This window comes from Aspergillus wentii (genome assembly GCF_001890725.1).
Source record: "Aspergillus wentii DTO 134E9 unplaced genomic scaffold ASPWEscaffold_1, whole genome shotgun sequence".
NCBI lineage: Eukaryota > Fungi > Ascomycota > Eurotiomycetes > Eurotiales > Aspergillaceae > Aspergillus > Aspergillus wentii.
In genome coordinates, this window is record NW_024467832.1 from 2,111,197 (window position 1) to 2,138,907 (window position 27,711).

General features: G+C 47.8%; 15 protein-coding genes and 2 non-coding genes across 17 annotated transcripts; 9 read left to right on the forward strand and 8 right to left on the reverse strand.

The window, feature by feature from the left end:
* Window positions 1-747: 747 nt before the first annotated feature.
* On the forward strand, window positions 748-2,137 carry ASPWEDRAFT_56119 (uncharacterized protein). Its single transcript, XM_040838265.1, has 2 exons — window positions 748-1,693; window positions 1,740-2,137. The coding sequence occupies exons 1-2, from the start codon at window positions 1,127-1,129 to the stop codon at window positions 2,052-2,054; spliced, it is 882 nt and encodes a 293-aa protein (XP_040694473.1). The 5' UTR covers window positions 748-1,126; the 3' UTR covers window positions 2,055-2,137.
* Window positions 2,138-2,895: 758 nt separating this feature from the next.
* On the reverse strand, window positions 2,896-3,847 carry aspf2 (major allergen Asp F2; the record flags this gene model as incomplete). The annotated part of the gene is made up of 3 exons (XM_040830068.1): window positions 2,896-2,937; window positions 2,985-3,415; window positions 3,463-3,847. 3 exons carry the CDS (start codon window positions 3,845-3,847, stop codon window positions 2,896-2,898), a joined length of 858 nt encoding a protein of 285 aa, XP_040694474.1.
* A 751-nt stretch (window positions 3,848-4,598) lies between these two features.
* Window positions 4,599-6,360, forward strand: zrfC (putative ZIP Zinc transporter). The gene is made up of 4 exons (XM_040831763.1): window positions 4,599-5,016; window positions 5,064-5,192; window positions 5,239-5,479; window positions 5,524-6,360. Exons 1-4 carry the CDS (start codon window positions 4,673-4,675, stop codon window positions 6,283-6,285), a joined length of 1,476 nt encoding a protein of 491 aa, XP_040694475.1. The 5' UTR covers window positions 4,599-4,672; the 3' UTR covers window positions 6,286-6,360.
* A 69-nt stretch (window positions 6,361-6,429) lies between these two features.
* On the forward strand, window positions 6,430-6,500 carry ASPWEDRAFT_t6. Its single transcript has one exon. It is a non-coding gene; the product is annotated as a tRNA-His (tRNA).
* Window positions 6,501-7,925: 1,425 nt separating this feature from the next.
* Window positions 7,926-9,162, forward strand: ASPWEDRAFT_34283 (GNAT family N-acetyltransferase). Its single transcript, XM_040833963.1, has 2 exons — window positions 7,926-8,377; window positions 8,427-9,162. Exons 1-2 carry the CDS (start codon window positions 8,255-8,257, stop codon window positions 9,039-9,041), a joined length of 738 nt encoding a protein of 245 aa, XP_040694476.1. The 5' UTR covers window positions 7,926-8,254; the 3' UTR covers window positions 9,042-9,162.
* A 142-nt stretch (window positions 9,163-9,304) lies between these two features.
* ASPWEDRAFT_64169 (uncharacterized protein) lies at window positions 9,305-10,272 on the reverse strand (the record flags this gene model as incomplete). The annotated part of the gene is made up of 4 exons (XM_040838720.1): window positions 9,305-9,310; window positions 9,445-9,754; window positions 9,805-10,177; window positions 10,224-10,272. The coding sequence occupies 4 exons, from the start codon at window positions 10,270-10,272 to the stop codon at window positions 9,305-9,307; spliced, it is 738 nt and encodes a 245-aa protein (XP_040694477.1).
* Window positions 10,273-10,590: 318 nt separating this feature from the next.
* ASPWEDRAFT_34285 (hydrophobin family protein) lies at window positions 10,591-11,513 on the reverse strand. The gene is made up of 3 exons (XM_040833964.1): window positions 11,072-11,513; window positions 10,930-11,021; window positions 10,591-10,879 (listed from the first exon to the last, which is right to left on the reverse strand). Exons 1-3 carry the CDS (start codon window positions 11,367-11,369, stop codon window positions 10,823-10,825), a joined length of 447 nt encoding a protein of 148 aa, XP_040694478.1. The 5' UTR covers window positions 11,370-11,513; the 3' UTR covers window positions 10,591-10,822.
* Window positions 11,514-12,369: 856 nt separating this feature from the next.
* ASPWEDRAFT_34287 (uncharacterized protein) lies at window positions 12,370-14,064 on the reverse strand. Its single transcript, XM_040833965.1, has 4 exons — window positions 13,729-14,064; window positions 13,414-13,677; window positions 12,756-13,354; window positions 12,370-12,704 (listed from the first exon to the last, which is right to left on the reverse strand). The coding sequence occupies exons 1-4, from the start codon at window positions 13,954-13,956 to the stop codon at window positions 12,542-12,544; spliced, it is 1,254 nt and encodes a 417-aa protein (XP_040694479.1). The 5' UTR covers window positions 13,957-14,064; the 3' UTR covers window positions 12,370-12,541.
* Window positions 14,065-14,501: 437 nt separating this feature from the next.
* On the reverse strand, window positions 14,502-15,881 carry ASPWEDRAFT_22951 (uncharacterized protein; the record flags this gene model as incomplete). Its single annotated transcript, XM_040832416.1, has 1 exon — window positions 14,502-15,881. One exon carries the CDS (start codon window positions 15,879-15,881, stop codon window positions 14,502-14,504), a length of 1,380 nt encoding a protein of 459 aa, XP_040694480.1.
* A 189-nt stretch (window positions 15,882-16,070) lies between these two features.
* On the reverse strand, window positions 16,071-17,258 carry ASPWEDRAFT_22952 (Zn(II)2Cys6 transcription factor domain-containing protein; the record flags this gene model as incomplete). The annotated part of the gene is made up of 2 exons (XM_040832417.1): window positions 16,071-16,792; window positions 16,838-17,258. The coding sequence occupies 2 exons, from the start codon at window positions 17,256-17,258 to the stop codon at window positions 16,071-16,073; spliced, it is 1,143 nt and encodes a 380-aa protein (XP_040694481.1).
* A 246-nt stretch (window positions 17,259-17,504) lies between these two features.
* Window positions 17,505-18,655, forward strand: ASPWEDRAFT_34289 (NmrA/HSCARG family protein). Its single transcript, XM_040833966.1, has one exon. It carries the CDS (start codon window positions 17,535-17,537, stop codon window positions 18,441-18,443), a length of 909 nt encoding a protein of 302 aa, XP_040694482.1. The 5' UTR covers window positions 17,505-17,534; the 3' UTR covers window positions 18,444-18,655.
* Window positions 18,656-18,822: 167 nt separating this feature from the next.
* Window positions 18,823-18,919, forward strand: ASPWEDRAFT_t7. Its single transcript has one exon. It is a non-coding gene; the product is annotated as a tRNA-Asn (tRNA).
* Window positions 18,920-19,118: 199 nt separating this feature from the next.
* On the reverse strand, window positions 19,119-19,603 carry ASPWEDRAFT_166867 (aegerolysin family protein; the record flags this gene model as incomplete). Its single annotated transcript, XM_040830069.1, has 2 exons — window positions 19,119-19,461; window positions 19,518-19,603. 2 exons carry the CDS (start codon window positions 19,601-19,603, stop codon window positions 19,119-19,121), a joined length of 429 nt encoding a protein of 142 aa, XP_040694483.1.
* A 249-nt stretch (window positions 19,604-19,852) lies between these two features.
* Window positions 19,853-22,577, reverse strand: ASPWEDRAFT_22955 (VIT and vWA domain-containing protein; the record flags this gene model as incomplete). Its single annotated transcript, XM_040832418.1, has 2 exons — window positions 19,853-20,373; window positions 20,432-22,577. 2 exons carry the CDS (start codon window positions 22,575-22,577, stop codon window positions 19,853-19,855), a joined length of 2,667 nt encoding a protein of 888 aa, XP_040694484.1.
* A 406-nt stretch (window positions 22,578-22,983) lies between these two features.
* On the forward strand, window positions 22,984-23,407 carry ASPWEDRAFT_22956 (uncharacterized protein; the record flags this gene model as incomplete). The annotated part of the gene is made up of 2 exons (XM_040832419.1): window positions 22,984-23,198; window positions 23,245-23,407. The coding sequence occupies 2 exons, from the start codon at window positions 22,984-22,986 to the stop codon at window positions 23,405-23,407; spliced, it is 378 nt and encodes a 125-aa protein (XP_040694485.1).
* On the forward strand, window positions 23,255-24,502 carry ASPWEDRAFT_235042 (uncharacterized protein). The gene is made up of 6 exons (XM_040832490.1): window positions 23,255-23,541; window positions 23,587-23,703; window positions 23,750-23,897; window positions 23,946-24,163; window positions 24,218-24,355; window positions 24,399-24,502. The coding sequence occupies exons 1-6, from the start codon at window positions 23,415-23,417 to the stop codon at window positions 24,434-24,436; spliced, it is 786 nt and encodes a 261-aa protein (XP_040694486.1). The 5' UTR covers window positions 23,255-23,414; the 3' UTR covers window positions 24,437-24,502.
* Window positions 24,503-25,541: 1,039 nt separating this feature from the next.
* ASPWEDRAFT_22958 (uncharacterized protein) lies at window positions 25,542-27,111 on the forward strand (the record flags this gene model as incomplete). The annotated part of the gene is made up of 3 exons (XM_040832420.1): window positions 25,542-25,901; window positions 26,065-26,278; window positions 26,324-27,111. 3 exons carry the CDS (start codon window positions 25,542-25,544, stop codon window positions 27,109-27,111), a joined length of 1,362 nt encoding a protein of 453 aa, XP_040694487.1.
* Between the last annotated feature and the right edge of the window lie 600 nt (window positions 27,112-27,711).

The following is a 27,711-nucleotide window of genomic DNA, read 5'->3' on the forward strand; positions in this document are numbered from 1 at the left end:
GATCCTTCACAAAGGCTGGCAAAAATGTACTTCACATCAGGCTTTACCCCGTGGGGCCAGCCCTACTTTTATATACCCTTGTACCCGTATACCTCCACAGCTACGTAGTAGTGGAGGTCTGCCATGGCATGAGACACGGGTATAAATTCTGACTTTACGTAGCCAATATCAATCTGCGGTCCGGCGTCATGTTATTCGGTAAAGATCCGCAGTTGCGGGGAGAACAACCCGGGGATGGGATGCCCTGGAAAATAACGCAGCGACAGGCGGTTAAACAAAACGCCACAAACTCTGAGGCTTTCCCCAGTCATTTGATATTACTGTTCAGGGTGATGGGAATTGTTCGCGTGATGTTGTCCTAAATTGTGGCACCGTGTTGAATTAGCATCATGAATCTTGAACATAAACAAGCTGATGTCTCATTGTGGAGTCAGCTGTCCCGAAAGACGGAGACGACATCAGTCCACCGACGTACAGCCGAGTTTCTCCAGACCAGTACCGACCGGAAGAGTCCGATCGAAGTCCATCTCCACAGAAACTGAAACTGGCTGTCATCGCCAAAAAATCAAAAAATGAGATCGGCGGGGAATGACAGCCGCATTACCCCAACGGGAAGATATAAGCGCTTCTGCAACGTCGCTGTATCCACATCATCACGAGTGCGCATCCTGCAGCTGCAGCTTTGAGGATAAAGCGTGCTGCTCTCATGGAGCTATCGCGAGGTGTTGAGGAGGTGAGCTCTCCGTGCGACGCGCTAGACCTAAACGGGACAGCCAGGCGAACAACTCGCAGACCTCATTTTCTGCCTTTTTGGGTAAGACGACGCACCCGTGGGGTGCATCTGGCAATGTTCTGGATAATTGGTCATGGCCAGTTGGTCCAGTATGAACAAGTGCATCATTGTATGCGTCCAGACTATCAACCAGCCGATCAGGTGGAATAGGTGGAATTTCCACTGCAACAATGTCCCACAGATTTATCCTCTTCCCTAGTTGGGTTGTTGATAACCGCCGAGGGGAAATGCAGTGAGAACTGATATATGAATGCCTGAACCCGTTGAAGTTGATTCCTTCGCAAAAACAACCCTCAACTCTACCCATCCATTCTACACTACGATTTATCCAAAATGGCTCCCTCCGTCTCTCTCGATCACACCACTCCTGCAGTCGTCCCCGAGTCGAACCAGACCCCGGCCGCCTTTGCTCCCACCAACAACCTGTTCTCTCTCGGTGGACGAACCATCATGATCACTGGTGGTGGTCGTGGACTTGGAATCACTCTGGCCGCTGCCGTGATCGAGGCTGGTGGAGATGTCGCATGTCTAGATCTCCTTCCCGAGGCCAGCGCAGACGAATGGGCATCGATTCAGAAGCTGGCCGCGTCACGGGGTCTCCAAGCCACCTACACACAGTGCGATATTACAAACGAAGAGAAGACAAAGCAAGTTCTCGAGGATATCGCTGCTGCCGCAATCCAGCGGAACATGCCCTTGCGTGGTGCGATCACTTGCGCTGGAATTCAGCAGATGGTTCCAGCCCTCGACTACCCCATCGATGGATTCCGCAAGATGATGGAAGTGAACGTTATCGGCACATTCATTCCTAGCAAGCACTGTGCTCGCATCTTCAAGGAGCAGGGAACACCGGGTAGCATCGTTATGATCGCCTCCATGTCGGGAGATATCGCAAACAGAGTAGGTTTATCGTCAAGAGCTGAATTATCATTTCTGACAGCCATAGGGCCTTACCTGCACCGCATACAACTCGTCCAAATCCGCCGTTCACCAGATGTGCCGCAGCGTTGCTCAGGAATGGGGTCAATACGGCATTCGCATCAACACCCTTTCGGCTGGCTACATCCGCACTGCTATGACCGACGCGTTGCTTAAGGAAAAGCCGGAGGTTGAAGAAACATGGATGCGCGGCGCTTTGCTGGGAAGACTTGGTGCTCCCGAGGATTTCAAAGCACCAACAGTCTTCATGCTGAGCGAGGGAAGCTCCTGGATGACTGGAGCTGATTTGAGAGTCGACGGAGGACACTGCGCTTCCGCATAGATTATGTATTTGATGATATTTTTATTCAAGGCGTTTTTGTATAGATTGGGGTTAGGAAGAAAATTAGACGTCGCATGAATTGCACACTTCAAAATACACATTCTTCTGAGTGATTTAAACAATTATATTATAACACATATCGCACTGATACTATTGAACATATTCAATTACGATGACGTCAGTTTGTGTCCAACAAAATAACATCAACACTGTACAACCACATGCAAATGTGCCATCGACAACTCAACCCCTGGTCTACGAAAAGACAGAGTATACCAAATAGGAAATACTAGGCACTACCACGTGGTTGTCTCGCGCTATGCCCCATCAGGTAAAGATCTTCTGCATCGATACCTTCCTATTTAGGAAAGCGTAATCGCAACTTCCTGTTACGGGATTTGATGTCGTTGGTGTTCGTGAAGATATACAAACTCTCATCAGGCCGTCGTGAAGGATTCGGGTAATGCTTTTGCAGATACTAGTGTTCTCAATTATGGATACTGTGTGTCGTACTCGATCCAAGGACGGACTTTGGCATTGAAAAGTCGGACGACGCGGGAGTGCTCTAGCCACTGGGTACAACATCCCTAATTTTGATGAGATAGTATGAAGTAAGTTTCTGAGCTGGAAGAAGTTAAAGGATATTATTAAACCAAGGTAGGTTTGGATAGGCCCATTAGATATTATCTTGAACAATCGATGCCTAAGGAATGAGAATATGGCAGGATTGAGTGACCAGGTGACTTTGCTAAGCTGCTTTGGGAAGGGAGAGCTTCTGTAGAGCTGAGACCAACACCCTCCTTTCTGACTTCAAGTTCTTTTTCCTGAAACCAAACCAGCATTAGGTACAGTGCAAAACCCCTCCATCGTGAGTATGGCAGTTCTAATATCATCAGCCGTATCCTATAGACACCAAAAGAGGCTACTTACCTCAGGGGTCTCCGAAGACGATGGAGATGGTGTAGCATCTGCATCACTCGTTCCAGTCGGCGACTCATTTCCATGCTCCTCCTGCGGCCCTGGACATCCCTCTCCCGGAAGAGAAATATCATACGCATACGCCTCGAGAGCAAAATACTGCAGGGTCTCCGAGTCGCGTGTTGAATATGTCTTGTTTCCAGCAGCCATCTCGATAACCTCAGCATGACCATCAGCGTAATGGTCGATGGTGTTCTGCCCGAACGCCGGCATATGGTATAGACGATGCAGCAAGTCCGATGACCAGAAGACTTTTGTCTCGAACTCGGCGACGTTATAACCAAAGGCGCACATGGTGGTCAGGGAACGACGGGTTTCAAAGCTCAGGTCACAGATGACGGTTTCATCAGTGCCATTTTCACCGCGCCAGTGGCCTCCCCAGCCTATTTCATAAGTGCTTGTCCAAGGTTGAGGATAAACGGTGACATACCTTCAAGATCGCAGTTGTGATCGGGGTTATCACATCGAAAGAGCACGTCTCCCTTTTCCCCATTCACAACAATGTCAAATGCGCCAATTGCTTCGAAGGGTGGCCGGTTGCCAAAGTATTTTTGGTAGATGTCACTTTCATTGCCCCAACGAAGAATGTGCGCCTTTGCGTGATCTGCGAGCTCGATGGTTTCGTTTAGAGCCAGCTCGAGCTGGCGACGTTGGGTGACATTGCAACTAGAATGAATAGGGAATTGGGTTACGGCGCCGGCATCCCATGGCGAGAGAGATTCTTGGGAGAAAGGTTGGGATCGGGATTGATTGGGAGAGAAAGGGATGGCAGTGGCCGTGACTGCAACGAGGATGGTAGACCAAAAACGAGACATGGTGAGATTGTACTTCCTGTGAATTTCATATGTTCATGTTCTGATGGGCATAAAGGGTTTTATATGACAGTTTTCACAGTGAAAATCCTTCATCCATCCCGTTCGAATTGATGCCAAGGGTGGCTGTTCGTGATTCGATCGGCCATATGGACCTATATCTACCCATCTTGGTTCAACGGCTCGTATAAAAGCTCTTGATGCCTTGAATTTAATTACTCTAATTATCCAGAAGGACCTTGGAGATCGAAGCTGCTGGTAAAGACGTATGGATATGTGAGTATACTGGTTCCAAGGATTGTTTGTTGCGTAGAATATCAACCGGATACCAGTCAGTTACTCATATTTGACTCTATTATAGAACCCCATGGAATATTCAATACCAATAGTGAGATATAATTGCCTATCGCAATCATGAGATACCGACTCATATAATCATGCCAAGAACCTCCTCCGTAAAGCTCGGCGGAAGTCGCCAAGAGTCTTGGAAGTGAGGACCTTGAACGGATCGGAAATCTACTGAACCTCCCATACGCTGTTTGAGCTCTTGGCCGTGGTGGTCATCCTTGGCGATAGGTACCTTGGGAGAAACGTCCTCAAACAGAATGAGAAGATGCGTCCTGTTTGGACGAGAGGGAGATGCCATATTACCTAGTGGGGAGATTGGTGAAATCTCTTAATCTGAATATCGCATGGCAGGATGAAACCCTGGAAATGGTCTGACATCTGCGACCTTGGGGAACGGAGAATTATGCCCGTCGGCTGAGGCAATTTAAACCATAAACTGTTCCCGTTACTATCCTTCCTCTATTCAAAGAAGAATTCACCATGGCCAGCATCTTATTGCTTCTCACGGCCATTGCGTCGGTCCATGCGCAGACATACAGTGGATGCCACAATCACTCCAGTGTGGAATATTGCTATGGAAGCGATGGCAGTGAAACACCAGTCTTTACATACTCCCAAACAGGGACAGCCACCTTGCCTGCTACTGTAGCAGCCAGCACCACGAGCACCGGTCAGACAACGGCTGTGACTGGATGTCATAATCATGGATCGGATGTGTACTGCATTGACAGTGATGGTCATGAAGTTCAAGTGTCGTTGACAGCGACTCCGACGGGAGAACTTCCAGCGCAGTACACCAGCTGTCATACTCATGGAAGTGAACAGTAAGTTCATTTTAAAATTACGTTTTACCACTGGCTGATCATTCTAGATACTGCGTTGACCCAGATGGAAATGACGTGCAAATCCTTGAAGAGGGGGCATCAGCATCTGAAGAGACTGAGAGTGAATCGAGTGGAGAGTCTGGAGGAGAGAATTGCCATTTCCACGCTGGCGTTGAGTGAGTATGCATGCCCTGATAGGTCATCTGTAGCTAATATATGTAGACACTGCGTGGGCGCAGGAGAATCAGAGTCCAGTGGCACTTCCTCATGCAATGTTAGAGATCGTGATTACGATCTTCCCCTGCGGATCGGGACGCTTTTCGTGATTCTTGCTACCAGTTCCATTGGAGTTTTTGCTCCGATGCTGCTCGCTAAACTGCCCTTTCAAACACTCAATACGATGGTGTCGACTGCTATCAAGCAGTTTGGAACTGGTGTCATTATCTCTACTGCTTTTGTCCATGTATGCTCTTGTCATTCATTCGAAGAACGAGACTGACTTTTCAGCTTTACACCCACGCAACCCTAATGTTCACCAACGACTGCCTCGGAGAACTCGAATACGAAGCCACTACTTCTGCCGTCGTAATGGCCGGGATTTTTATCTCCTTTTTGATCGAATACATCGGCCACCGCATCATCCTCGCTCGCGCTGCCAGAGCTTCATCGACCGAAACTGAATCCGCATCCCAGGCCGTTCCGAAAGATTCTGCCCATCACCAACAAACCAGCGCATTGACTCAGCTTAGCCATAACCACGGCCCATCCGATCCCACGAAACCCGACACAAAGTTCTCCGTCTTGGTCATGGAAGCAGGTATCATCTTCCACAGCGTGATTATCGGTGTTACCCTCGTGGTCGCAGGGGACTCATTCTACAAGACCTTGCTAGTAGTCATCGTCTTTCACCAATTCTTCGAAGGTCTAGCTCTTGGAGCTAGAATCGCAATGCTGCCAGGGAAGATCTTGCCCACCAAAGCCTTGATGGCGGGAGCATTTGCACTGGTCACCCCGGTTGGAATGGCGATCGGGATGGGAGTGTTGCATTCGTTCAACGGGAATGACCGAGACACACTGATTGCGCTGGGCACGTTGGATGCGCTGTCTGCGGGCATTCTCGTGTGGGTTGGTGTAGTGGATATGTGGGCGAGGGACTGGGTAATCGAGGGAGGAGAGTTGATGGATGCCAGTATTGGCAAGGTGATGACTGGTGGGATTTCATTGGTTGCAGGAATGGTCTTGATGGGGGTTTTGGGTAAATGGGCTTAAATCTATCGACATTGAAGAAGAATCTGTACATGGTTATGCATCTCAATTGAACTTGGATATTTAAGAACCAGCACTGCATAGTTGAGCCAAAAGTATAATTACATTCAAGACTCAAAGTAGCAAAGATTACCGAAACAGGAAAAAGGTGCTGTGGTCTAGTGGTATGACGTCACGTTGTGGCCGTGCCAGCCCCGGTTCGATTCCGGGCAGCGCCAGTCTGTTATCTTTTTTTTCTTTTTATTTTTTTGTCGACATCTTTGTTTGACTTTGACGAGAATTCAGATTGAACTCTTTTGGGCCTATTTGACGCCCGAACTCGCAACCATGTAGCATCGATCGTCATTTCAAGGCTATGTGCAGCTGCTTTTTGTACGGTGTTATTTCAGTGCTATTCGTTGGGGATGTACTCTAATCGATAGCAGCATGGCTCGGAGACCGCGGCAAGATAAAAAGCAATGGATGGTGGTCTCTGGTATTTAATGTTGTCACTTGGTTTATGTTGGCCTGCGTATTATAAATAAACGCATCATGACGTTCTTGAATAATGCATCTGTACACAATCACAAAAAGAGACACCAAAACATCCAATAAGAAAACACCAAAAATACTATACAAAAAAAGCAAAAACATACAACAGCAGGGATTCGCTGGTGGTCACCCACCCAACTACTAACCTGCCGGCGTGTGGCTTAAGTACGGCTGAGCGGACGGGAAGCCCTGTTCTCCACACCCTGTGGTCGTATGTACTAGAAACGACATGAGAGAGGCTTATATAGGAAGGAAATGTGGATATAAAGATGACTTCCAACTGCAGTAATATCATCAGTATTGGGCTTCCAGAAACACCAAATCATGATATCCCCTAACCCTACTGCGCTTTTCAATCCATGAAAAGTAAGAAACCAGAGTATCAGCGTCCAGCGGGCAAAGACCAGGAATCTGGGGAGGGATTGCGTTTGAACAGCCCCTTGGATTGAGTATGATTAACTCTATCAATGATTCTGTTGTATTTACAAGAGGTCTTACTTTATCTATACCATCATAATAATACTAGGATATGTCTAGGACGGACTAGGATAAGCCATCTAATGCAGCCACACTTTAATAACATTCTAGAATAGTGACCATAAGCTAAGAAACCATATTATATGGTTCATCAACAACACATTCATAGTAGGTATATAAATAATGTCAGACTAACGAGACTTCAACCTACTCCGCAATATATAATGGTACAACCCAACCAATTCTACCGATGTTTTCTCGAAGAAGCGTGATACTTACAAAAAGGTACTTTGAAGACAGCCCAATATCATCTCAAATTGATTTACTCTTATTCTATTCTGCACAATATGACTATCTCTGTTATCTTCTGTCTATCTGTCTATCTTTACCTTATCAAATCAGTCACGTGTATGATCTATCTAATCTCCCGCGACGACCTCCCTAAACGGGTCTAGCGCAGCCACTATCTCCCAGACTTACGCTACCCCGCCTAGTCAGCCAATAGAATGCAATAGCATCATGTTTATTTCTCCACCTAACCAGGTCACTCGGCGCCGAGTGGGTCTTCGCCTGCCTTATGGAAGCGTGAGGATTTGGAAAGTGAAGCTGTGCAACCCCCAATCCGCATGGAACTGCCCAGAAGAGCTAGCCATACAGACCGCCTGATGGGAGGCATGATGCGAGATGTAAGGTATATCAACCCTTCTCTCGCTGTCCATCTGTCTGTCCACATTTCATCCAACTTGTCCAGACTGGTGACACCTCCTATCCTACGCAGACAACATCCACCCCGTGTTAGCCAAGGCTATACATACCGTATACTGCTATTGCGTCTCGCTGTATCTTAGATGGCGGCTTTCTCTCTCTTCCCTCTTCGGCGCCATTCTCACGCATACACCATTTCGTTATCGCAACCCACCCGCAGAGCCAGTAGTAGAAGAAGCAATAGTAATTGTCATTCATTATGGCTTCATCCATCGACGTTGTCCGCATTACCAAAGCCGACATTCCCGAAGCCGTAGAGTGCATCCAAAAGGCTTTTGCCGAGGATCCGTATTTTAAATGGGCGTTTAACGATCCATCCAAGGTGTGTTCATCTTATATAGAATGAAACGGATACATAATAATGAGAATAGTTCAACGTCGACCGCAATGCCGCCTCCCTGGCCGCCCACTTCCTCTACGGCATCAACTGCGACGCCCCCATCTACGTCGCCAAACAAACCACCCACCCGACAACGGTGAAAAGCGCCGCCGGGCTACACATCGAATACCATACCCCCCGCATCGTCGGCGTGTGCTGGTGGTACGACCCCAAACCCGCCTCAGCCCCGGAGCCCTGGTCCGTCTGGACGCAGGAATGGATTCTCTCCTTCCGCCAGCTGCTCAATAACATCCGCTTCCTCGGCCGCGGGGGGCTGAATATCCACCGGTACTGGATCTGGAAGGACGTGCAGAAGAAGACGCACGATGTGGTCTGGAAGGATCCGCGGGGGTATTACTTTTGTAATGTGATTGCAGTGGATTCCGGGATGAGGGGGATGGGGGTGGGGAGGAAGTTGGTGGAGGTGGTGACGGACAAGGCGGATGCAGAGGGCATTCCGTGTTATTTGGAGAGTAGTAAAGGGATGCCGAATCTGAAGATCTACGAGAAGTTGGGCTTTGAGTCGGTCAAGGAGATTGAGTGTGTCGATGGGGGGGATACGTGCAAGTTGTACTGCATGATCCGCCAGCCAAAGACCAAGGCTTGATTGAATAGGTAGATTCTACTAGATTAAGTATCAGTAACGAGAGCTCCTATGATAGCCCCAATGCAATCGGTCGATATAAACAGATAAACTACGCCAGATCAGAAACCAAACATCTGCCCTGTATATCATTATATAGACCATCCGCTACCTGCGTCGTCTTCTGATCAGTCGCAAAGGCCCCCAGATACTGAATCGTCTGAGCCTTGATATTGCCCAACTGTTTATACTCACCCAGCCCAACACTCTGCAGCCCATGCTCGACATTAAACCTGAAATACACAGGCACATTCGCAAACCGCCTCTCCATCTCCTCAGCAACAGCCTCACAATCTGTCGTCATATCCTTCACAGCCATAATCAGACTAATCGGAATAATCCGCTGCAGTAAACTCGGCGACTTTACTTGGCTGATGTATTTCTTCCCTGTCCCGATACTGACAATGCACGATACAGGGCGGTCAGGAGGGAATATCCTCTGTGCCTCTGTGAGGACGAGCTTGACGGGGTTATTGGAGCCCATGACACCATCGACGAATTCACCTTCGCGGTCTGGTGCTCCGATCTTTTTGCGTTTGAAGAATGTTGGCGCTGCAGATGTTGCCCGCGCAGCTTCACAGATGGTCACATCCAGGTTCTCATCGCTGGCATCGCAGGAATATGACCGATAGAGCTGCGTCCGACTCACATCGCGAGCATCCTTTGCACAGACAAACCTGTTAAATTAGCATCATCCAAACCACACTATACCGTCGACAAAACGCACACCTTACACCCCTCCCCCTCCGAATCAAATAACCTCATCTCCTTCCCACTCTCACTCGCACCTCCATACCTCCCGACAAGCGACCGAATCGCATTCTCCAAGTTCGTCGCCTTAAACCGTCCATCCGAGCCGATCGGTTTCCTTTCCCCAAAGACATCCTTCGCGAGGGACCGGAACTCATCAATCGCTTCTTCGATCGACAGTTTCAGCCGGCCGAGCATGATGGCGACGAGACCGCCGGTGCTGGTTCCGCCGATGAGGTCGAAGATGTCGCATGGTTTGGGTGTTGAGCGGAGGTTATTCTGGCGTTGGATTCGGAGCATGAGTTGGTGGATGATGATGAGTTCGCTGAGGCCTCGGACGCCGCCGCCGTCTGGTGATGTTAGTATGTGATTGATATCGTTCATATGTTCGCATACCGAGTGCGAGTAGACGGAGGGGATGCTCTGTGTTGGTTAACCCAACCATATTATGGATTGTATTTTAGATACATAGAAAGAAATTGGTTCTATTGATTACACCAGAGTCCAGCACTTATTATATTGCCACGTAGAAAAATTATATATCTGACAGTACAACTACATTATGCCCAACTCAGCAGTATGAATAATGGTTGGATATGAACAGCTGGATGACTTGATGATGTGTCAAATAAACACAGTATCTATTGGCTGTGTAAGCGCTTACTATTCGAAACCCGACATGGTTGTGCGACAAGTAGGCGCTTAACAATATGCACCAGAAATACATGCACATATTTCTAAAAGCTAAATAAGATTAAGATAACCATGGTTTATCTTATTCGATGCAGAATAATTAAACATGTTGTTACCCCTGAAACAAAGACTCTGTATCCCTACATTCCTTGCTTCATATCACTGAAAACAACACGAGTGAACAAAACAAAGATTAACATCGTAATAAGATTAATCTTATTAAACATTAAGTATAAAACAACTCTAATGATGCTTTTCAATCTATTATATCACAGGATAGAGTATACATTCGGAGAGACACTCTACAGAATAGAGCCCAACGCAACACAAGGGATGCTGACACCAACACCAGAATCGTCCTATCCAAGTCAGTCCAGTCCAAATAATCAGGGTTTGTAAATAAACTTACAGCAGAACCACCGTTGTGCTGGCAGCATGCCACGTTCTGCTTGCACTGCTGGTCAAGCACGTCGTTGATACCCAGAAGGAGCAACACGGGGACTGCACAATTAGCATACACACACAACCAAATATCAGCAAGTATAACATACTCTGAATAGGCAGCTTAGAGCACTGATCAAACAATCCAGCACCCTCGGCCGCTGAACCAGCACCGATGAGGTTACTCAACGTGCCACCGACGTGGGTGGTGTCGCCCGAGTAAGACGCCTTGTTGCAGCAGGACAGCTCGGCCTGGTCACCGCACTTGGCCTGGGCCTCGCCGATGGTCATGTCGCTGGGGATAGGGAACTTGTGGCCGCCAAGAGGGGCGTCTCCTTGGTTGAGGAGGGAGGAGGGGAGGGCGACGGCCGAGGCGGCGAGGGAGAGGATGATTGCGGAGAACTTCATTTTGATGTTGAGTCGATCGATGAGAGGGATGATGAGATGAGATGGAGGTGATGCGAGATGGAAGGAGATGGAAGGATGTTATATAATGCCGGATGGAAGGGCGGAATTGGGGTCAGACATTGGCATGGAAGGGTGACATTCTTGAGACAATTGACTTTCTGAAGAATTGATCTGCTCATTATAGTATGCTATGTAAGCATAGAGGCTGTTTATGTTTGTCTCTATTGCTAAATGTCTTGAGTAGTGTGGAATTGTCGCATCTTAAATCTATTATGTTCTGATATAATATCTAGATACATCAATCATTGAGGATGGCTGAATGTCATATTGGTACGCGGTACATTGGGATGTTCAGAATCAGGGCTGCTGCTGTTTACAGCCAGTCATATCTCGAGTATCAGGATAGATAACTGGATTCCATAAAGTCCAGATAAGAAAAGTTAAAGTTTTCAAGATAGGCCATTGTAACCGTCAAACCAGAAGGCTGTTACATTATGCTGTAACTCGTGCTGCATAACTGTTTTCGGCGATGTTGACGCTCCCATGGCATGATCATCATCAAACTTCCCAAAGCGTTGAGCAGTCATCCTATTGTATCCAGCAGCCAATGAAGCATGACCTGTCACTCTAGAACCGTCCGTTTTCAAAGTATACTGATAAAAGAAACAACAATTAGGTTTATATACCATCCTCCACCAAGAGCATTCCCAGCATATACTCCGTTCTCATCGACACATCGTCCAACAACTCTTTCGTGTCTTTACAGCTAACATCCCATCCATCCGCACCAGCAAGGATGCCATTAATCCGTCCCACAAGCTGCAGCTGTCGATTAAGATAGCATGAGTGTCTGTCCTCGGTTAGTTCAAGGCAAACTGGGCAATTTAAGATTCTGTCCTGTTCACTGCGGACTTGGGCGTCGATGTCAAGGAGTACGTCTAGAGGAATGGGAGAGTCGCTGGCTTGGTCATGTAGGCGAGTTGGTCTGATAGACTGACGTGGCAGTTAGAGTGCAGCGGGCATAGTTTTGCATAGGCAAATTTGAAGAGTTGAAGAAGATGCTCTTATTTTCTGAAGACAGCTCTTTGGTTGCGTCTGAAAAGAGTGATTCCATGGATATCGCAGTCTGCAGTGACTGATTCTAGATATCAACTAGACTACTAGATATACTATTAAACATCCAATTGCGCCTCGATAAAAGAAAGCGAACATCCAGGCGGCGTCCTAGTACCGAGATACTTCAACCGCGAGTCCACCGACCTGAACAATCTCTCCCAATCCGACGACGTCCGTTCAATCGAATTATACCCCATAATCTGGAGTATGTCCATGTTGCTACACAATTAGCATCATCACATACCCTCAAAGGGAAGTAAGAAAACTTACTACGGCTGCTTCTCCGACCACGCCGTCGTCGGCCCATCCCCCGGCAAAAACTCATAACAGACAATTCTCGAACCGACTTTCATGGCCGGCACGACGGCCTTTAGAATCCGCTCCGCATACTTGTCAGACCAGTTATGCAGGATGTATCTGAAAAAGTACACATCGGCCCCTTTGACGGGGTTTTCGGCGAAGAAGTCATGCGGCATGAATGATACTCTCTCCTTCAATTCCTCGGCCAGCATCTTCGCGCCCTGCTCAGTCGTAAGAGGGAGATCCTGTACCACGAACTTCATCTTCTGTGTGGCATTGGCCAGGGCGATGGAGACTGTGCCGTGGCCGCCGCCTACGTCGACTAGCACGGCATCTTCATGATCGATAGTCGCCCAGTCGTACCCGCGCACCATGTGGTGATCAGAGAACCGGCCCCCCTTCGATAACCAGCGCATGGCGGATCCGAACCGTCTGGACCGTTCAGGGGTCGCAGCGAGTTCGAGATAGAAAGGTCGACTGGTGTTGAAGGCGAGGTTGAATGGTGACTCGGTTGGCTCGCCCGAGTTGGGGTATTTGTTCATTGCTTCGACCATTCTGGGGGCGCTGGGCTGGATAGCATTAGCTTCTATACATAGTATACACTATACAGAGGTGAAGAGGAACGTACAAACATCTCCTCAAGCAAAAATCCCGCCGCATCCATAGCACCAGGCTCATCATGCAAAACCCTCGACGCAGCAGAGTGCCGAACGCGGCCGTCAGTTTCTGCAAAGACGCGATTCATAATCGCCATGCGGATCATGCGACGGAGCATGATCTCGTCTAGACCCGTAGCGGAGGCGAGTTCCGTATAGGAAATGTCGCCCTCGGCAGGCACGTATTTGGGGATGTTGTAGTGGTAGATGTAGTGGAAGTTGGCGGCGTCGTTGAACTGGATAGTTAGCATACATCTACTGTGTAAGTAGTTGTATGAGGTGCATACCGAACTCCCCAGTTCCACAAAAAGATCAGTAGACCCCTGTGCAAGTCTCTTCAGATCCTGCGCTTGATCGACGACTTCCATCCGCCGATTCTCCACATCCAAGGGCAGATCAACAAAGGTATCATAATCAAACGACGCTGGCTTTCGGCCATTTGCCTCATTATACGCATCCAACGCCTTGCAATTCTCCAACAACTCCTCGGCAAGCAAAGTCAAAGGTGAAGCCATTTCGTCAGATCGGCCTTATCTTGGATTACTCTATCATAGATTGCCCGTGTTACCTGGCTTATTTATAGCCAGCCTTGCTCGGGTGCATTCTGCCCAACTCGGCTTTTGGGGCGTACAAAGTGCCCGATCTTCAGTTGGGATTGCAATGAAGTCAATCACAGCTAGCATGTGAGGAACTCTCGGTCTTCGGACTCCGGGGCTCGGTGCATTTCGATTGGTGGTGAGGCGCTGTGAAGACAAAGAGCGTGCTGAGCTTGCATGAGCCAATGGTGATGCAGAGCGCAGTTATTTGCGTTATTGGCCAATGGAGTGTTGCCCCACTGATCGACAAGGTTTCGGGTGGCCCACTTACTGTGTTTGTATTTACTGCATTGTCATACTAAAAGATAGGATAAGATAGATAGATAGACAGATGATCTAGCTGCCTATCACAAGATGATCACTTCCATACCACAACACCCCAGAAGTCCACGCAGACAAAGCCGGGAAAACACCCTTACCAAGACCCCCGACAACCCCAACACCCCCCATCTAGCTCATCATAATCAACATCCCAACTCCGTAGCAAACCCCCCAAAAAACTCATCCTCCAGCAAACACCGAAACGTAACCTCCCTCTCGGTAATAATAAACTCCAAGCTCCCATCCTTACACCTCGGCAGAATAGTAACCAATCCTGCAAACGTTCCTTTCGCCGGTAACCGAAACGCGCGAATGTACCCATTATCGCCAAACGCGGGCCCAAAGTCGAGCTCGTGCATGGGGAATTTAAAGTGGCTGGTTAGCATCAGGCCGGTTTTTGAGATATCCCCGAGAATACCAGGGAGGGTGTGTGCTTCGTGGGCTGTTTTTTCGATTTGCGCTTGGAGGGATTTGAATCTGTCGGCTGTGACGGCGGTGACTTGTGCGCGGATGATGCGGGCTGCGGTGGACAGACCGGTGGAGGGGTCGGAGAGGGTGGATAGCAGCATTGAGGCTTTGTTGAGGTAGATGCAGTTGCCGATGTATGGGGGTGGGATGGCGAGACGAGAGCGACAGTCGACGGGTTGGGTGAGGAAGGTGGATGAGTTGAAGGGAAGGATGCCGGCGCGATGGCGGGCGATCATGATGCTGCGCCAGATGAGGGCGGCGACGGCGTCGGCTGTCGAGATCCATTCGCCTGGGTTGGAAGATGAAGCTGTGGCTTTGAGGGTGGATAGGTTGTCAGCGGTGATGCGGAAGGTGTGGCATGTACTCTCGACATCGCTGAGTTTGAAGAAGGATTTTGGGTCGGTGGTGATCCAGGCTGGATGGTCGTCCAGGCCGCCTGGGAAGCCATTTCCATTCACCAGAGCTGTTCTGTCGGATTCGTAGATGGTGGTTCGTGGGTGTAGAGGATGGCCGAGTTCACCAGACTGTGCTTTGCGGAGGTAATCGGCGAATATTTTGAGCACTTCATATGTGCCTCTTCCATCGGCGATGTTGTGGATGATAGAGACAACAAGTAGAAGACCGCCGTTGATGAAGTTGGCCTGGAAGCGGCACACATCGACCGGTTCAGGCGTGATATACGCGACCTGAGGAAGGGGACATATCTGATCTGCCTGCAGGAAAGATTCAGAAAAATTGGACTTGACGAGATCAGAAAAGCTGATCTGGTCAGACAGATCTTTGATAATGAGATGGGCAGCTCCACCAGTCGAGATATTGCGAAGCCACGGCCTGCCCCCTTCCTCTGGCGGAAAAGGAACGATAGAACCAGCAAGAAATGGCAGACGCTGGACAGTATGATGAAAAGCAATATGCAGATACTCAACCAGCTGCTTTCTATCCGCATCAGAAGACAGAGAAAAACACAAGATATGTTTCGATGGAATGGGAGACAGCTGACGATCACAGCCGGAGAGCGTAAGGTGGAACGGGGGAGCTGGAATGGCGATATCCATGGTGAAGATATTCGATGCTGAACTGGATAATTCTCTGGCTTTGGGGTATTTGTAGGCTTATCCTGGTTGATATCCGGTCATCATCGGGTACTTTGTGTGATTGTCATTTGTTCGAGCACTTGGAAACAAGCAATTATTCCCAACAGAATAAAAGCCAATAGATAGCCTTTCTTAAAGCCACTTATCACATCATATTTCAAACAGGGCATCAGGAGGTGTCACCGCAGGGATTGATATCAAATCAGACCCCCTCTCATAAAACCACGCCTTCACCTTCTCAACCCCCAAAACAGTCACCAACAACATCTTCCCAAACAAATCCACATCCTCCCCTTTTGCGACCTCCAACAGTCCCGAAAAGTCCCCATTCTGCACAACCAAATGCGGCTTATCCGTCCACGCAACCGCAAAATCAAACGCATCCCGCGCATCCCATAAATGCGCAGACGAGTACCACGCATGCACCAGCCCTAACCGTCCATCGCAGTATAGCGGCATCTTACCTTGAAGGGTTTTGTAGATCTGCATAAAGTAGAACGTGAGCAGGACGGTGCGACGGGCGGACTCTTGAAAGATCCAGTCGTCCCAGAAGGTCATTACGGATTCTATCGCGGAGGGGAGGAGGGTGTCGGTTGTTGGGTCAGGGAGGTAGATGTGTTCCATGAGGGTGCAGGCGAGGTATTCCAGGGTTGGGAAGAGGGATTCGACGGCTGTGCGGGATCGAATGTCGCCGTCGAAGAGACGCATGATTTGGTAGAGGATTAAAGCGTGGGTGCGGGCGAGGAGGTCGAGGGGGGAAGACGGGGTGGGGAGAGAGATGAGGTCATTTACGCGAGAGTCGAAGATGGAGAGGATTACGGGGGCGTTGATGGTGTTTTTGGTCATGTAGAGGGAGCAGGCGGCGAATGCATCTGTAAATTAGTATTTGCTGGTAGATAGATAGATAGAGTACTCACCTTGCATAACTCTCGGCATGCCATTTCTATACAGCTGAGAATGGCACCACGGTGTCTGAGTCTGGGTAACCATCATCCTCGGAGCTGCCTGCAGTATATCCATCGCAAACTGTAACCGACTAGCAATGATGGCCGGGAGAGACGGCGATGGAGATGGACCAGTTGACTGCAGTATCAATTCTTGCGAGATATAGCTAGGTATTTCCATATTGACAATCCCCATATTCGATGATGCGTCCAACTCTAGACCAGACAATACATCGACCAAGTCTAGATCTGCATTCATCTGTCTCCCCGGATAGACACATTGCACATTCCGGCTGACACACCGAGAACAAGCCGGAAAGGCCAGATCGCATCTCCGCTTGGCTGTCTTGCATGATTCGCAGGATTTTCGTCGAGGGGGGGCTGACTCTGCCATTGTGTATGCAACGTAAGTATGTAGTATGTCGATAGGATCAGTGGAAATCGATCTGATCAGAAAAATCTGTGGATCCAGCGGAATTCCGCACGCTAATTTTACCTTGACCAATCATAAATACGTCTAATGTGGGTCTGTGCGGAGATGGTGGAGTTCCGCATTGAGATCACCAGTCATGTGATCAGCCATTGCTTTGTATAAAGAGAGTTCATTGTCTGTTGTCCATCTCATCATCTCTCAATCATCATCATTTCATTTATATCAAACATCTACAATATGTCCATCTTCATCTGCGGCGCAACCGGCACCCAAGGCGGCGCTATCATCCACCACCTCCTCAACAAAGGCCTTACCATCAAAGCCATCACCCGCGACTTGACCTCCCCTACCGCCAAAGCCCTCCTCAACGCCGGGGTCATTCTTACCCAAGGCAACTACGACAACGAAGAAACTCTCCAAACAGCTCTCAAAGACTGCACCAGTCTCTTCCTCAACCTGATGCCCAGCTTCACCGACCCCAACCACGAATTCGAACAAGCCAAGAAAATCCTCTCTATCGCCAAACAAGCCGGTGTGAAGCAGGTCATCTACTCCAGTGCCTTTGGTGTCAACCAGCCTGAACTTTTCGATCCAAGCAGTTTCGTCGGAAAGGTTCTTCTAGGCAAGAAGGCGATTGAAAACCACGTCCGCGATGCTGGGTTCGAACACTGGACAGTTCTTCGGCCGGGAAATTTCATGTCCAACTTCCTTTTACCCAATGTGTTGATGTATGGGGGGTTGGTGGAGACGGGACGGTATACGACTGCCTGGACGAAAGATACTGTCCTCCCCATGGTTGATCCGAATGATATTGGCCAATTTGGAGCAGCTGCCGTGTTGGATCCAGTCAGATTCAATCAGAAGGAAATCGAAATTGCATCAGAACTTATGACAGTCAACGATGTGATGCTGTGTCTGTCCAAGGCTGCCGGAAAGGATTTGCAGGCTGTATATCTGACAGACAAGGAGATTGAGGAGCAGAGTGCACAGAACCCGCTTATCGACATGCAGGTGATGATGCGTGGAATGGCACGATTTGTGGATATGGAGAGCCTCAAGGCGTGGAAGATTGAATTGGGAAGTTTTGAGCAGTTTTTGGAGAGAGAAAAGGAGAGGGTTGAGCAGACTTACATTGGCTTACCGTGAAACTGTTGCCTGGTCTGATATAGTACATCAAATACTCGATACAGTGAATAAATTGAGACAGGCTACTTTTTTATTTCACTATGGTAATTTAGTGTAGTCGCCCATATCTGGACGAGCCCATTTAAATATATATCTGTAGACTACACGTGACAGATCATGACCCATATTTTCTGCCTATTCTAGGCCATTCCCATATATTAATTGAATTTTAGATGATACTTTACAAATTCCGTAAAAATGGATATCGTTCGTTATTTGTATGGGAAATTAAATTAGACAGCATGCTCAGTTCGCTGCAACGCGGAATTCATCACTGAGAGGGCTGCACATTGAACTATCCATTGGTAAATTCCCTTACCAGCCAATTGACCAATCGTCCGTCTCCGTGGCCCAGCTGGTTAAGGCGTCCGACTGTTAGTTTATACAACTAAACAACCACAATCGGGAGATCGGCAGTTCGATCCTGCCCGGGGACGATTACTTTTTTGCTTTTTTGCCTTCATATTAATTATGCGGATATATTATCTATCCCATTGCTTTATAAAGACGGCAAAATAAATATTTTTAAAAAATTCCCAACCTATATATATATAATACCTACCCCTCGAGGTCATCTGGAACTTGAAGGGACCGTTCCTCGTCAGTCCCACTAAACCTCACTCTCCCTCTTCTTTATCAAGTAAGATGAAATTGGGTTTGGCACATCTTCTCAACATGAACAGTAACAGGCCCAATGGCTCCTCCTCCAATCCGCCACGCCCCAACATGGACCCTATAATGCCCATCTCTCTCTGACAGACCAAAGTCATTAACATGCGTCAGCCACGGACAGGTCCAGTAGATTTTGCCAATCTTGACGCTACCATCATACAGTTCAATGCTGCCGGATGTTCCGGAAGATGCATTTGCGCGACCACAGGCGTTGATGATGACGGAGTGGCCTGGTTCGAGTGTGATCTGGTTGATGTCTTGAAGACTTATCTCGGCGTCTTTGTTTTTATTTTTGTGGAATTTGCCCCTGAGATTGGTAAGATATGATATATAGTAGAATGGGGTTAGATGAAGGAAAGGTACCAGGAGGTTTTGGCATTTCTTATGCTTAGGGTGCTGGATTGCATGTTGTTGTACAATGTTATCGTTACCCATTGGTCGTAGCCCATTGTGGCGTTTCTCTGTTAAAACTGATGAGGATCGATACGAAATAGATTAATGGTGACTAGCACGAGTATGGATGGGTCGATTAAGGATTTCATGGTTTTATTGCGTGTTGTTTTGTATCTAAGATGACGTGGAACTCTCGTCACGCGCAGCAAGCGTTGCTACGATGTATGAGATCATGGATAAGACAACAAAATTGTAGTTTTTAGAGGTTATATGAGCTAATAGTAAATTGGATTTGGGCAAGCAGATCAGACAGTCTGCATATTGTCAAGCAGACGGGAAATGGCAATCTTTTCCAGACTGCTCAGCACTTCCTTCAAACCGCCCTTTTCCCCAATTGCGAATCTCTCAAACCCTGCCAATGTTTTGATAGCCCACCGTCGTGCCTTGGCAATCTGCAGCTCCCATAGGTCTTTTGACTCTGCATGTCTATACGTCACATAGGCAATGACGATAATATTGAGAATGGCCGGATAAGCCTGCAATCGAATAGGATGCTCTTCTGGCAAATCTTCAGAGACCAGGCCGTGGATAAGCTGTTCCTCCACTCCCAACATGAACTGAGACTCGAGAAGATATCTCGTTGCTGTATCGGAGAGCTGGAACTCTCCTTCAGCGGACTGCGTCTGGAGTATACCCAGTAGTGACAGTTCTTTTGCTAGATGCTTTCGTTCCACACCTGGACTAAAACTGGGCGAGGATGGCGAGCAAATATTGTGAGTGTCACCGGGAGACCTTATCGGAGTGGTAGGCATGTAGTTGGGCGAGTCTATCAAATAACCAGTTAGCTTAATCAATGATGTTATTGCAAAGAAATATAAACTCACCCATCCCTGCAGGCGAGTATTCAGGGCTATTAGGCGCGAATTCAGGACTCATAGGCGAGAATCCAGGACTATTAGGCATATAAACAGGACTATTAGGCGAGTATCCAGGACTAGTAGGCGAGAATCCACCATCTGGATTATAGTCACAAAATCCCCCTGGCGACCCCAATTGTCTGTTGTGCGACGAGCTGCGGATCTCTTCACGATCTGCTTGATATAGTGAGGCTTCATGTGACTCTTGGCTGTCGTGATCAACAGCCACATAGCTTGTCCATTTGCCAGTGATGGACCACTTCTGACCGAGTTGCTCTGCTTCACGTTGTAGGATCTGTTGGAATGTGGTGGGATTGTGGTTGTGGTAGTGTGAATGTATCCAGCTATGGCCACTTTCGTAGTCGGCCATCAAGGCCTTTGCAGCTAGATGGTGTATAGCTGGTGAGTTGGTCGATTTCCGTAATGGCATCTGAGCGATAAGGATCTCATCATAGTCTGTGGTTGCAGTTACAATAATTGATTCAGGCAGAGTGTCAAGGTTGCTCTGTACCATGTAGTATAGAGTCAGATTAGAAAAGGTGCCGAGTGGCGGGATATGATATGGCGCTTGGATATAAAAGGGCAATTCTCCTTCTGCGATGTCCATAGGAATGGGTAATCCGAGATCGACCTCACAACGCAGTCTGGAAGGCGTCATGGCTGCCTTCAGCATCTGAATAACCCGTCCCTGCCAGCTCCCAGAGACTGACTCCGAGACAACTTCAGCATATCCCCCTCCCTGCTTCCCTATACCTTCGACCAGCCGATGAGAGACAAGATCACCGATCCCAAGGGCAAAATACCGAATATTCGATGAAGTCGACCTAACATATTCCGTAACACTGTCAACATCCCATACCTCCCCATCAGTCAGGACAATGACATTTGTCGGGACGTTCTCGCTGCTGTTATAGTGAGATTCAACACTTTGGAGGGCGCCCAGTATCTCCGTACCGCCCATATATGCATTAAACAAAGCAGCATGCTGCGTGGCGATCTGGAGACTATCCTGGTTGTATGACTGAGAAGCTGGCCACAGCCATGAATGCGTTGATCCGAATGAGCAGATATTGAAGTGACAGTCTTCTGGAAGACTGCGCAGGAGGACATTCGTGACATCGCGCAGAGCACGGATCTTATTGTTCATAGAGTCGGATTGATCTACAATAAATATAATCTCGCCGTTGAAGCCTTCTGTGTCGATGTTGGATAAGAAGAGACTGCCAGGGTTGATAGTCACTGCGACTGTACAGCCGGAGTCATCAGAATGAGACTCAGCCACCGCTTGGGATTCTATCGATCGACCAGCAGCAGAGAGAATGAAGAGGACAAAATCTCTATCCAGAACGGTGGAGTTGTTTGATAGACTGGCACGAGCCTTGCTGGGATCGAACTCGCCCGATGCAGCGCCTGCTGTGAACTGTTGGAAGCTTTGATGGGCAACGGCTCCCAATTCAACTGATATGGGATGCGAGCGAGACTCCATCTTACAGATGGCGTCTGACATGGAAGCTTGGATATTGATCCGCAGTCCCTCGGCTGGGAGTGTTGACTGAGTATATTGCTCTGGAGCTGCTCCATACCGTGGAGCAATGGATGTTGGGATGGTCAAGACGAGTCCGCCTGTGCAGTTGTCGATCTTGAGAAGATTGGTATAGGCAATTTCCACCCTCACAAAGGAATGAGGGGGGATATTTCCCACGTTGGTCTCGAATATCTCCGGCGTCATTTCCTCGACCAGAACAGCTGCTTTTTTCTGAGACACTGCATGCTGGAACTCTGCTCTGGCCACTTCTTTAGGCTTGACTATGCCTTCCAGCATCTTCGAGGGACCAACCCAGCAGCGAAAGGACGTGATGACGGATTCATCGTATACTGGAAAAATATAGCGGGCATTCTGGGCGGCTGACTCTGAGGGATTAGTGAACTGCTGGGTGACTTTGGTCGTTGAGACTCTGCTTTGAATGTCGACATCAACTGACAGACTCAGCAGAGGGAGTGGAGTGTCTTCATGCTCTTCTGCCTTTTCAATTGATCCTAAATGTGCATGAGCAACAGCCTCGATGGATGGAGTGAAAAATAGGCCAGACTGCAATTTGTCAAGAACATCCATTGTTGTTGATTGAATGAGTCAAGATAGAGGAATTGTGGTGTTTTATATTTCCTCTGCTCAGCCTCAGTCTCACAGCCTCACAGCCTCGTCGATCATTACTTGTTTTGTTTCGCAGTCTTACCCCTCATCTCGTATTCTTCATTAATTCTTATTTTCATCTTTTCATCAGTCTGCCTGTGGCTCAATTAAGAGTTGAACGTCGAAAATAGACAGAAAATGGCATTCCAAGTGTCAATCGGGGATATGATGCTGTCCTAGATGGCATTCGACATCGCCAAGGCTTTTCCATTGGACGGAGATCCGCACCAGCAGAATCCCAAGAAGTGCAGAATTAGCTCTACTGAATACAGCTCTGGATACGTTCAAATCCGTCTCATCATTGTCACAGACAGATGGGATCGTCGCAATGATCCAGAACCGCCCGTTTACCTTGGAGCATCTCCAGCAACTGGTCAATAAATACACTGTCATACAAGACAGCAGCAGACAATGGCGCACAGAGATCTGGAAGAACTGGAAGAAGATCAAATGGACACGAGAAGGAGGGGATCTGGCTAAACTGCAGCAGAATCTGGGAGTTCATATCAACAGTTTGAATCTGGCCGTGGCTGTCATGAATAGGTAATCGCCACCTTCTGCTCCATCAAGAATATGCTGATGTTTCCAGGGAATCAACTGAGAAAGTTGGAGATCAGGTTCAGGATGTTCAGTCAATGCTTGGAGAAATCCATGATTGGTTTACGATCAATTTAAGAGGACGATCAATAAGATCTAACCAGTCTATGCCATCGTATACAGTCTGGATTGACCTTTTCGATACGCCTGGATGAGATCAAAATGCATCTATGTGAAAAGGCCTCCATTTACCCAGACTGGCTGGGGCAGTTTGAGGCTCAACATTCATTGCCAGTTTTTCAGTGTGGATGTACATATCGACATGATATGGAACTATCAGACTATTCTTGTATGCCTCCAGTACCCCCTCATAGATATTATACTAACTCGACAGTGTCACCAATGAGCCTCATAGTCCGACTCAATGGACAACCTGTAGCATGGAAAATATGGTTGTTTTCGAGAAAGTCGACACTATCATCATTGATCATCGAGAATATTCCACCATCATGTACGCCACAAAAGGATATTTTAGCGTCACGAACTAACATGGTTAGATTTAAATGAGCTCGAATATAAAATAAATCAACTCGCAACCAATGTTGCTGCACAGACAGTGGACCGCAGAGCAGGTTCTTTAATGGCATTTCCATCTATCAACCCATACACTGACCTTCCTGGAATATCGGTTTCAAACATGATATGGTATGTTACTATCCCTATTTTTTACTCATGAACTCATGGATTATATAGTGATACTCGGCAATTGTATAACCAAATCAATCATCTAAATCTAATAGCTAGTGAGCATAGCTTCTCCACTGGATCTATCGAGGTTGTAAAGCTGGTCCACTACAAGCAATTAGACAAGGATGGGAACTGGTTATTTTATGAGACTGCGGACTTGATCTTGCATCTTCAGCCAGAGGGTTGGATATCCGATGATGACCACTCCCAATTGACTGTTACTAGTAAATAATACCCCAGGTTGTTGTATGTTGTATTCACGGCTAACTTATAGTTAGTTGATGATGTTACAAAGATATCTGGCAGCAACGCATCAGTCAAGATTCCAGAGACATCTTGTGTTTCCACAACTCATTCTGACCAACAGGACAAGGCGGAAGCAATAGATGTCGAGATGGAGTTTTACGATGGGAAATGTAAGACTTCATCTGGTCATATTGTCAAGTACTGACATTCCAGCGGCAAATTATCTTCTACAGCAGCTACAATGTCTTTAAGAAGGGCTTGCTATCTTCGGAATTGAGCAGATGCAGCGATGCGAGCGACTTGTTTTTAAATTGTAGGTCATCTTCTGATTAACAAGTGGAAATGCTAATTATAGACCACTCGGCCTGTTAATGGTTTACCACTACCACCTGGCCGATGCAACACTGCGATTCGTTTCCAACCCGAACAAAAGAACATACCGACTGCTTGTTGCGAATGAATCCAGGTCTACTTGCTTGAGTGTTGAAGGCATGTTTCTCACTGCTGTTATGATATAAGCTAACATCCAACAGTGTCTCCAGAGTCATTACAATCCACTATCCAAAGTGGCGCTGCACATCTCACATTTGCAAGTACATGCTGGATTGCAGAAACAGACTGGAAGAGAACACAAGTACACGAAGAAAGGACCAGACCGACTTTTATGATTGCTGATCGAAGAGGAATGTCAATTCCCATGCCTTAGTGTTTATCACGTTCTAACAGTACATTATAGGTCAAGAACTACTGCTGGAGCTGTTACAAAAGGCAGTACAAGGCCAGTCATTCTCTCATACATCCTGCTTATCGCTAAGCTAAGCAGGTATTATGAGCGCACCAATGCTACTCACACCATAGAATGATGCAATCTCTATCCTGTGATGTTTACTGGCATAAACCTAAGCTAAAATAAACCTTTAACCCAGATTAAGCTATTCCCCACAATTCAGGGTTGCATCCGTGGAACTGGGATTCCGACCCCTTGAATGTGCAGCTTAAAGTTTGACAGCGTCGTATACGAAGCAAGGGATGCTTGTTTCTGCTCTTTGCAAGTTATTTTTGTGTCGATCATCTGTGGCTGGCTGAGGAAACATGTCATACAGTAAACGCAGTAAATTCCCCAGTATTGCATATCAGCAGCTGAAGGTGGCATGTAGATCTTCTCTATACTGAAAGCGACGATACTTTCCATCTTTATAGAAATAGAATGTCATAATGCATACCATTGAAAAGACGTTTCCATAACCACGTTCACAGCAGCTGTCATATCCAATAGCTTATAAAGACTCACTGCCACTCACATATCCCCATTCAACTCGTCCACTACGTCTTCACCTATCTATTCTACCACTCAAAATGAGCACAGCATACCCTGAAGGTGAAGTCTTCTTCACCCGCGAATCCCTCAAAACCGAGGGCTACGACCCCGAAGACACCAACCAATTCTACTCCAACTTTCTCATCGAAGTCGCCACGAATGAACCAGACCGATGGGCCGTGAACAAGAACCCGCCTGGCTTCAGACATACCAATCCGTATGCCAAGCACAAAAAGGTGGTGAAGAAGACGGGGCCACTCAAGCACACCTACTCCTACTGGGATCATTGGTGTGTTGGATATGGGGCAAAGGATGACGTGAAGCGTGTGGTGAGGTACAAGAATCATGGCGATGCGCTGGTGTTCACAGAGCGGTGGTTTCAGAGGGATCCGCAGCGTGTAAGTCGAGTGTTCGGTTGATGCTTTTGATGGTGTAGTTGACATTTGGTAGGTCAGGGTTTGTGCTGTGCCGATGCCGACCTCGGAGGAGGAGTGGGTTTGGCTTCATGTTGGTTCGGTCTTGCTTTTATTCACACTGTGATATATACTGATATACTTCTAGTTACTTCTTCCCATCCGCGCCGTCTATTTCCCTCTCATTCAAACGGCAGACCGGAAATTCGATCAGTTGGCCACGTTCATCCAGGTGAACTTTTACCACCAGGGCAAGCGAAAGGTCTGGCACACTGATAGAGAGGCCTTCCATGACCATTACTTCACTCGCGAAAGAGGTACCGGGATTGACGGCAAATGGGCGTTGGGCATCAATGTGACCGGTATGTCTCCTTGATATCGTGTCTACACTTTGGCTAACAGTGTAGATGTCATGGGCCTTCTATCCCTCCCTCACCACTTCCGAAACACCAACGTCTGGGACGCCAAGCTGGTCATCTGGGATAAAGTCAAAACCGGCGGTCCAGAGGCAGAAGATCGAGACGCCGCTCCAGGAATGGACTTTGTCACGCTCGTCAATGCAAGCTTGGCTGTTGAGTTGGCTTGGCGACCACCCCCGCCGCCTGATGATACAGGCGATGAATGGATCTTCAACGTGCTCAAGGGCATCATGGGCGTGGCACTGTCCACTGTGCCCGTGGCGGGACCTCTCCTCGCCGCCTCGTTTACGATTGGCTTGACCATCGTTGCGGACAAGGACAATGCAGTCGAGTACCTCGCGTCTGCCAAGTGGACCGGGGACGTCACGCGAGCAGCGGCGGGAAGCAGCGTGAGGATCAAAAAGTTCCTGGGCGCTGGATGGCAGGGCGTGAATCTATTGGCGGGAGCTAGGGGGAAGACTTTGACCGTGGGAGAGGCAGAAGCAGAGGAAGAGAAGGAATTGGACGTGAACTCGATTCCGCCCAATCCGCTTCTCCTGGATGGTCTGAGAGCTCTTCTTGAGCATGATGATCTTGACCCGCCGGATGATGACAAGACGCCGCCTCATGGTGAGGGTCTGGAAAAGGCAGTCAGATTAGGGCAGATATCGCTGAAAGAAGCACAGGGGATTGAAAAGGTATTGGATAAAGCAGCTGAGAAGGAGAGGATCAGAAGGGAGAACCCAGAGGCGAGCGAAGAGGATATGGAGAGGAAAAGAGGCTGCACTGTGATGTAGTCATACTGAGCATAGTTTCATTTCTATACTAGTCATATCTTCTGAGGTCTTCATAGGTCTGATCAACTTTTGTAGATTATCTAATCAAAGGAAAGAGACCCAGTCTTTACTACCACTTAATTAGGATATTCTAGGCCACTAAGGTAAGGGCCTAATATAAATAGTAAAGGGGAATCGATGAACTCTTGCCTGCCAGAAAATCTCGCTAGGGAAGCTATATCAATATAGGAGACTCAGATCGTAGTACTACAATATGTAAAATAGTTGCGGGTCCACAATTAAAGCACTGGTGGGGGCGAGATTAAGAGAACCACAAGATCTATATCCAGAAGGGATACGCTGAGCGTGGATATCAGGGGAATCCAATTCTAACACATCGTTAGGTCCACCATTGCATTCAAATGAGGCATGTGCATCAGTACCCGAATAGGAAATGTCAGGCGGCTGAATACGAGGGTTCCTCATACTCATACAGAAGGCTAACCTGAAGATCACTCCACTGTTGCTTGGCTTTAATATCGCACAGACGAAAGTCTTGTGGCTGTAAGAGTTTAATTCCTGCCATCAAGTTAAAATAAAGGTTGGTCTCGCCTTTATCTT